Source organism: Gobio gobio, assembly GCF_949357685.1.
Source record: "Gobio gobio genome assembly, chromosome: 24".
Classification (NCBI taxonomy): domain Eukaryota; kingdom Metazoa; phylum Chordata; class Actinopteri; order Cypriniformes; family Gobionidae; genus Gobio; species Gobio gobio.
In genome coordinates, this window is record NC_137120.1 from 32,502,575 (window position 1) to 32,510,838 (window position 8,264).

Below are 8,264 nucleotides of genomic sequence, written 5' to 3' on the forward strand. Positions count from 1 at the left end.
TTCCAGATTTTCAAATAGTTGTATCTCGGACAAATATTGTCCTGTCCTAACAAACCATACATGGAAAGCTTTCATATAATACATCTCAATTTAAAAAAAAAAAAAACCCTTATGACTGGTTTTGTGGTCCAGGGTCACATTTGGTCGTGACATTGAGAACACTTGAAGCATAATTGATGCTTGCCATGTGACATGTTTATTTAAAAAAGGTTTATGAAATAATTAAAAAATAACTTTTCTTAGGTTGCATGTAGACACTTAACATTTCAGATTTGTTCATGGAACCATTGACGATATGCTGAAATCTTAGTATACACATTAGGACGCTCAGGTGAATTACAGCGAAGAGCGCTACCGAAAGATGTGACACCAACAGCAGTGTCTCCACAAACCAAAGGACCTCCTGAATCCCCCTGTTAAGAAACACAGATCAACACATCACTAGTGAAACCAGTTTGTATGTTACTGTAAAGACTGTGAATTATCTTTTGTACATACATTGCAGGATCCACCACCGCCATATGCACAGATCATCTGTGAGGCCAAGTAATCAGATTTCCATCTACACTGACACTCTGTTGGATTTTTTATGGTTGTGTTTGCCTCCATTAGAAGTTTGCTTCCTGGGCCATTAGTCTTCAGTCTTCCCCAGCCGGCAACAATACAGCGAGTACCTGCTTTAATGTCTCTGTCCTTTGGTAAAGATATCAGTCTAACTTTGTTGTTTAGTTTGACTTTTTTCTCTAGCTGTAATAAAAAAAACAAAAAAAAAATTCAATAAACAATATTTTATAAGACTGATGTTCATTGGATTATACAGTTGTTTTTTAGGTTAAAACAGAAGCCGTAAAGGCCAAGTTGAGTTGTTTTATTTATTTATTTTTATTTGCCTCTATTTTCTGCTGTGTTTAACAGCCACAAAAATTATTTTTTTAATTGGTCAGGTTTTCTTTGTTTCTACACAGCAATAAATTAATAATGTAGGAAACACTCAAAGAGGCACATGGCAATTTTCATAGAAATGATTTAAATCCCTTGCAATAGAGATTAGTGGTTTGTGCTACTGTTTCCAGACCAGATATTATTTTGAACTACTAAAAGTATTACAGGTTGTTACCCTCAAAAGCATGATGTCATTCCGAATAGGTTTGGATTTATAGTATGGATGCTGGATGTAGGAAATCACTTCAAAGCGATCTGAACACTTGCTTTTCCTTAAGTCATGAGCACCAACAACAACCGTCAGAATATCTCCTCTGTTGAAAGAGCATATTGGAAATGTCAATTTATGTATAGTTAAAAGTCAATTTTAACTGAACATTGCAGTTCACACTAAACAAGCTCTTACCTGCCCCAGCAATGTGCAGCAGTCAAGACCAACTCGTTGGAAATCAGGAATCCACCGCAGATATGGTACCCATACTTCTGAATAGAAACCATGTACGGTCTGGAGTGGGGTTTGGCTTCCCTGCCGTTCACTATACCCACATTCACATGAGCTGAAAGAGAGAGATAGTTCTGTCAGTCAACTTATTTAGGGCATATCTTTTAAATAATGTTCAAAATAATCAATCTCACCAGTGAATGTCAGGTGTGGCAGCAGAGAGGTCAGCAGGAGCAGAGAGATGATGATGGTCATGATTAAAGAAGATAGTAAGTGAGTTCTCATGTATAAATATCACTGTATAAATATAATGGGTGGGTGGAGACACTGAGCAGCCCTAAAGTCTTACACACACGTGTATATATATATATATATATATATATATATATATATATATATATATATATATATATATATATATATATATATATATATATATATATATATATATATATATATATATATATATATATATATATTCTCACATTGAGGTGTCAGTGACACTGATAGTAAGAAGACATTATTTGTGTTAATTCTTGTTATCTGCAACATCTGTTAAAAAACGACAATATAACGCATAAGATGTGGACGTGTGCATGTAACTGCATTTAGTGTTTTTGAATGTTACAATATGAAAACAGTTTTGACTATACCGGTATATTATTTTGGATTGGCGCCATTTAATTCCATTTTAAGACTCTTGCTGTGAAAGTGGAAATTAATTTTGTTGCAATGAACATTATTCCTTTAAAGCAGGGGTGTCCAATCTGTTCCTTATGGGGGTAGATTTGTTGTGACACTTCGGCTGGGCCACCCCTATCTGTTTGAGAACAGAGCCTCTGGACATTTGCCTCCTGGAGAGGCATTCCAGCCCAAGGTACTGCGAACTGGCAGTGTCCTCCTCAGACCAGATCTCAGAGACGGGCATCCTGGAGAGCAATACTCAGCATAGCACTTTCAACCCTTGCTAGCGAGGGGAGTTCATCTGCTCGATCCTAGGATCTACTGAGCTCTTATCTTTATAGAAACACTCAGGAGACCAGATTGGCCTACAAGTTGATCTAATCGGGAGGCCTCGCGATGGGCCTACGACCGTCTGATTAGACCTCACAGACGACCCTCAAAGAGAGGGGACCTCAAAAAACTGCCCAGTAGGTAAACCAGGGTGTAGGCTAAATTCCCTCACTTGGGGACCAAGTAGCAGAAGCGACACTCAGTCGCGCTAGGGCAAGACCGTCCTCAGATGCTGCCGGCTAAAGGCCAGATTACTGATAGCAGGTCCCCACTAGCTGTCAGCGTTATGCCATTTAACAGTTCCCGAACTGAGAACCAAACCCCTTAGGGAGGCCTAGTAAGGCCCATTATCTGATAGCAGTACATGTTAATTGCCCGAGAATCCCAACTCAGAAACTCGCCTAAAGGGAGACCTGGTGAGGCCTACTACCTGATAGCAACCGAAGCCAACTGTCAAAGTAGCTGGAAACGGAAACTTGTTTTCTCAGGGAGGCCTAGTGAAGGCCTACTACTTGATAGTCAAGCTATGCCAGCTAGCCGAGCATCCTGACTCGGGGAACTCACCCTCAGGGAGGCCTAGTGAGGCCTACTACCTGATAGCAAGCCTTTAGGGAGGCCTGGAGAGGCCTACTACCTGATCACAAGCTATTCTAGATACCCGAGCATCCTGACTCGGGAATTCATCCTCAGGGAGGCCTAGTGAGGCCTATTACCTGATAGCAAGCCTTTTAGGGAGGCCTGGAGAGGCCTACTACCTGATAGCAAGCTATGCTAGCTACCCGAGCATCCTGACTAGGGAACTCGCCCTCAAGGGAGGCCTAGTGAGGCCTACTACCTGATAGCGGGCCTGCAGGGAGACCTAGTGAGGCCTTCTGCCTGATAGCGGGCCTTCAGGGAGGCCTGGTGAGGCCTACTACCTGCCAATAGCTACCATGCTAACTGCCAAATGACTGAAGCCCAGGAACGTGCCCTCAGGGGAGGCCTGCTACCCAATGGCAAACCTTCAGGGAGGCCTGGTGAGGCCTACTACCTGATTGTCCCACATGCCCACTGCCAGAGGCATCCTGGTCCAGGGCCTCACCTCCAGGGAGGCCTGGTTTTATTGAGGCCTGCTTCCTGCTAGCAATTCATGCCTGCAGTTAAGGTGGCTGGGGTCCAGGAACTCGCATCCAGGGGAGGCCTGGTGAGGCCTACTACCCGACAGCGAGCCCATAGAGAGGCCTGAAGGGGCCTACTACCTGCTAACAGTCCATGCTAACTGTCACGCCGACTGGCGACGGGAGCCCACCTTCAGGGAGGCCTGGTGGGGCCTACTCCCTTATAGCAGGCCTGCAGGGACAGCTTCCTGGTGGCAGGTATGAGAAACTGGCTGCTATAACCCCGGACTGACAGTGGCTTCTTTGCTGGCTGACAAAAGTAACATCCAACTACTAACTAGGGTTATTAGTTGGGAATTTTTCTGCTACTTGAGGCCGACATTGTTGGGGAGTAAACACATTTCTCAATACACATGGGGCCGATTTTGCAAGAGGCCTACCAAGGCTGACTACCTATCTAGGTTGCAGCTATTAATTTGCTAACCTCCCCAAACATCGGGACTCGCTCGCAAGGAGGCCTGTTGAGGCCTACTACCTGTCCTGGAGTCTACTGCCAAGACTGCCCAAGCTGGCTGCTCACAGCCCAGAGGCCTCCTGGAGCCTACTGTATGACGACGCAGTCCTACTTGTAGCACCTACAAGCTCTGGAACCTAATCACATTGCCCACAGCAGGGTACTCAGCAAAAAACGCCCTGGACCCTCTAAATGGGGGGAGTACCACATACGCCACCCACCTCCATGGAGGTCCTACTTTTATTAGCGCCCTACCATTCCGTGTGAGGGCGTCAGCCATGGCAATGCTCTGACTTCATGGGAGCTTACTACCAAAACAACATATAACAAATGTTGTGAAGTGCTGCTCAACCTGAGCCATGGGTGAGGCAGAATGATACAGAGCTAGGAGTGGGGAACTCAAATCTACCTTGCCTTATCAGAGGAGTACTGCCACCTGGCCTGGATATATAAGGGCCAGAGCCTGCCAAAAGCTAGTGACCAGATTGGCCTGGTGAGGTAGCCTGCTACCTCGCGACAAGTCTTCAGGGAGGCCTAGTGAGGCCTACTGTCTGATAGCGGGCCTTCGGGGAGGCCTGGTGAGGCCTAATACCTGCCCATAGCTCATGCAAGCTGCCAAGTGGCTGAAGCCCAAAAACATGCCTCCAGGGGAGGCCTGGTGAGGCCTGCTACCGCAGGACAAGTCTTCAGGGAGGCCTAGTGAGACCTTCTGCCTGATAGCGGGCCTTCAGGGAGGCCTGGTGAGGCCTACTACCTGCCAATAGCTACCATGCTAACTGCCAAATGACTGAAGCCCAGGAACGTGCCCTCAGGGGAGGCCTGGTGAGGCCTGCTACCCAATGGCAAACCTTCAGGGAGGCCTACTACCTGATTGTCCCACATGCATATGACAAATGTTGTGAAGTGCTGCTCAACCCGAGCCATGGGTGAGGCAGAATGATACAGAGCTAGGAGTGGGGTACTCAAATCTACCCTGCCTTATCAGAGGAGTACTGCCACCTGGCCTGGACATATAAGGGCTAGAGCCTGCCAAAAGATGGCGGCTTTTCAAAGAAACTAGCTCTGGGGGGCGGGGTTGAGCTACGCATACAATCTCTTCGTATTTGTACGAAAGATGGCCTAAACCCCGCCCATCGACCACTGGCTAAGTTGCTATCAATTCTGCACAGCACCAACCTGCATTAATAGTGAAGACCCCAGAAAGCAGAGAAGGGGGCAGGCCTTGGCCGGACGACTCTACATGAGAGGAGGCTGACATTAGAGATACTAAAAAACTACATTCACTTAGTGAAGGGCCTAGAGTAATCCCTAGAATGCCTAGGCCAATCTATACTTGAGGCCCGCAAGGGCAACTTTTAACCAGACAAAAGCACTTGGGCAGAAGTGCCAGTCATATACTAGAGCTGGCTCTAGATCTAACTGTAGTTCTAGCGTTAGTCTGAACCTGTATTCTCGAAAAACTTATACTGAGAGAGGATACAAACCGCCTTACCCCGAGGTGGCTACCAGTCACCAGCTTAAAACTAGGAGAAAATATACACCTGGCAATACGCTACATACCAGCAGGAATGAGCGGTGCCTTCCCAGAGCTACTTTTAAGGTCTTGGGAGGTCTATAAACTGTTCTTCAACCACAGCGAGCAGAACGGATCTTTCTATATATATATATATATATATAAAAATTATTATTATAAATTTTTTTTTTCTTGCTGGCTCACCATGGAGCCCAAGCATCTGGTGTGTAATGACCGTTCTAGCCATATAACAGGGGAACTACAGGCCCTACAGAAATATCCAAACGATCCATAGCGACCCCCCAAGGCCCTCTACAGGGAGCATAAGTCTAAAAATATATTAATATTTTTTCCTTATTTTTCTTATAGGGGACTTACCTGCTCTCCTGCGGCGCACCATGATATCCACCCACAAGCTTCACAATATGTATGCTTAGGTGCACCACTACCACAGGCCTGAAGGGGGCGCACTCACAGACCAGCCAGGTGGGCCCTAGAATATCATCATCACAGGCCCACTCAGGCCGGATTTAAGAAGAATCTGGGGGGATGATGAAGAAGAGGAGTGAGGGTCAATGTAATTCTTAGCTCACCCTCAGGGAGGAGACCCATCATCAACACTGACTGCGTTTTGTGATACACAGCTCCTACTTCTCCCGGGAGTCTGCCTCTTTGAGCCTCACCCTCGACCGAGGGGGCGCACGAGAGGCAATGCTGGCCCTCGGACCATGATGCCTCCCGCCTGCCTGGAACCCAGATCTCAGTGGTATGTAGGTCCTCAGACGCTGCCGAATGCGCGTCCGCGATGCTGGCCCTCGGGCCCAGTCTGTCAGTCAGAGTGAGAGACTAAGATCCAAATGCAAGCAAACAGTTTATTGATGACAGGTTGTAACAGGAATAATACTCATAACGCCACTTATCACAGGCGGGCGACCTGGAACACAATCACTGAAGAGGATGAGTGATCTGAACACGTCCAGTGTAGATACCGACTGGAACCGGAAATGAAGGACCTCCAAACAATCTCCAGAAGTCTGGGAACACAGAAGAGATCGCAGAGAGCTCCGAGAGGAAACTCAGGCACCGGAACTAGGTGAGAGAGCACAAACAAGAGTGACGAACCGACACCAAGCGATGATCACCCCCACTAGATAAAGGCAGCTAACAAACAGAAATAACAAGCTGCAGCTGTAGCTGCTAAAGAGATCAGTTGGTTACTAGGCAACAAACAAGCACTACACACTCAGACTCCACACCCTCCAACACACACACACAAAATGAACACACGGATTGATGAACCGTGACACAGTCTCCACCTGTTGCACGACGGAATCAGGAAATCAGGAAAACATCTCCTGATCGAGATCCCTCAGCAAACCTGCTCGGTGCGCATGAAACACCGCCATGGTGTAAGAAGTAGCACTGGGCTGACCTGCTGCAGTGTATGCCCTGCCATTAAAGCGACACATCATTTAGGTGGCAGGGTTGGAGCTCTCAGTGTCCTCGCCCACCCAGATGCGAGATTGCAAATATCTTGTTAATCGGTACCCACATTCTCTTATCCTTCCGACATCAGCGACATACTGCTGATGTCATACCGCTGATGTCAGTGAACATGAGCCGAATATGGGCTATTCCATGCCCTCTCGATCTAAATAGGAAGATCAGGAAGGAATGAAAGCCCAACTGAACCGATGATTTATGGCGGCGGAGAAATCGATCGTTTAAGAGTCTGAATCCAAACTGGAGCTGGTTTAATCTAAGCAAATGAAATCATTAGCATAGCTGCTGTTTATAACATTTCAAGAAAAAGATGATCATGTATATTTAATCTGATATAACTGGAGAACTATAGCCTAGAAATCTAGACGCACACAGGCCCGATTCTACGCACCCTGCTAAGCACCCTCAAACGCAAGCAAAAGCACCCTCAGTTGATACTGTAATAATATATTGGTGAAACAGATTGGAAAGATTTGCACATTTGTGTTCCCGTTCTGGAGAGCACCAAATGCATCTATGTACAACTCTGTTTTTTCAGAGGTGAGTAATGTAGCCAACAGAAATGGTTGTTGATCTCTTGAACGCGATCAGAATCTCACCGCTCAAAACGGCAGAGTTTTTATTCAGTGCTGAGTTAATGCAGGCTCGCAAAACTCGAGGCTATTATACAGTCTATACAATTCATTGAATAAAACTATTGATTTTCATGCTGCTAAGAGGACCAATGGCCAACTGCATGCTGCAAAGTGTCGGAAGTGACATCTAAATATAAATACTAGATTTACTCTGCACAAGACAGAAATATCCTCCTGAGACCCAGAGTAGAGGTTTTTCCTCTGTAGAGGACATTATATTTTAGTGAATTTCTCTGACAACACAGTTTTAAGTCTGGGTATTCTTATGAAATATGAGATTCTTATGAAAATATTCCTTTTTAGTACTCCCATTATTACAGGTCTTTTTACATTATTGTCCCAAAAACACATTATGCAAATTAGATATAGTGTATAGATGCATTGCATATAATGGAAATGGCATTTATGGCCATGTTTATCATATTCTGTTAGGCCTATATCTTTCATAACATAGCTAAGAATCATATTTATTTTTTATTTTTTTTTATTTTGCGACAGACGCATTATCTTAGAAGCAGAAATAATATGGATTGATGAATAAATTAATGAATGAATCAATATATTAAATACATGAAAACAATCTGTTCCATTGCATACTCCTAGT

General features: G+C 45.2%; 1 protein-coding gene across 1 annotated transcript; it reads right to left on the reverse strand.

The window, feature by feature from the left end:
• Window positions 1-266: 266 nt before the first annotated feature.
• On the reverse strand, window positions 267-1,639 carry LOC307120190 (mast cell protease 1A-like; the record flags this gene model as incomplete). Its single annotated transcript, XM_079807076.1, has 5 exons — window positions 267-413; window positions 499-747; window positions 1,118-1,256; window positions 1,349-1,499; window positions 1,579-1,639. 5 exons carry the CDS (start codon window positions 1,637-1,639, stop codon window positions 267-269), a joined length of 747 nt encoding a protein of 248 aa, XP_079663202.1.
• Window positions 1,640-8,264: the final 6,625 nt, after the last annotated feature.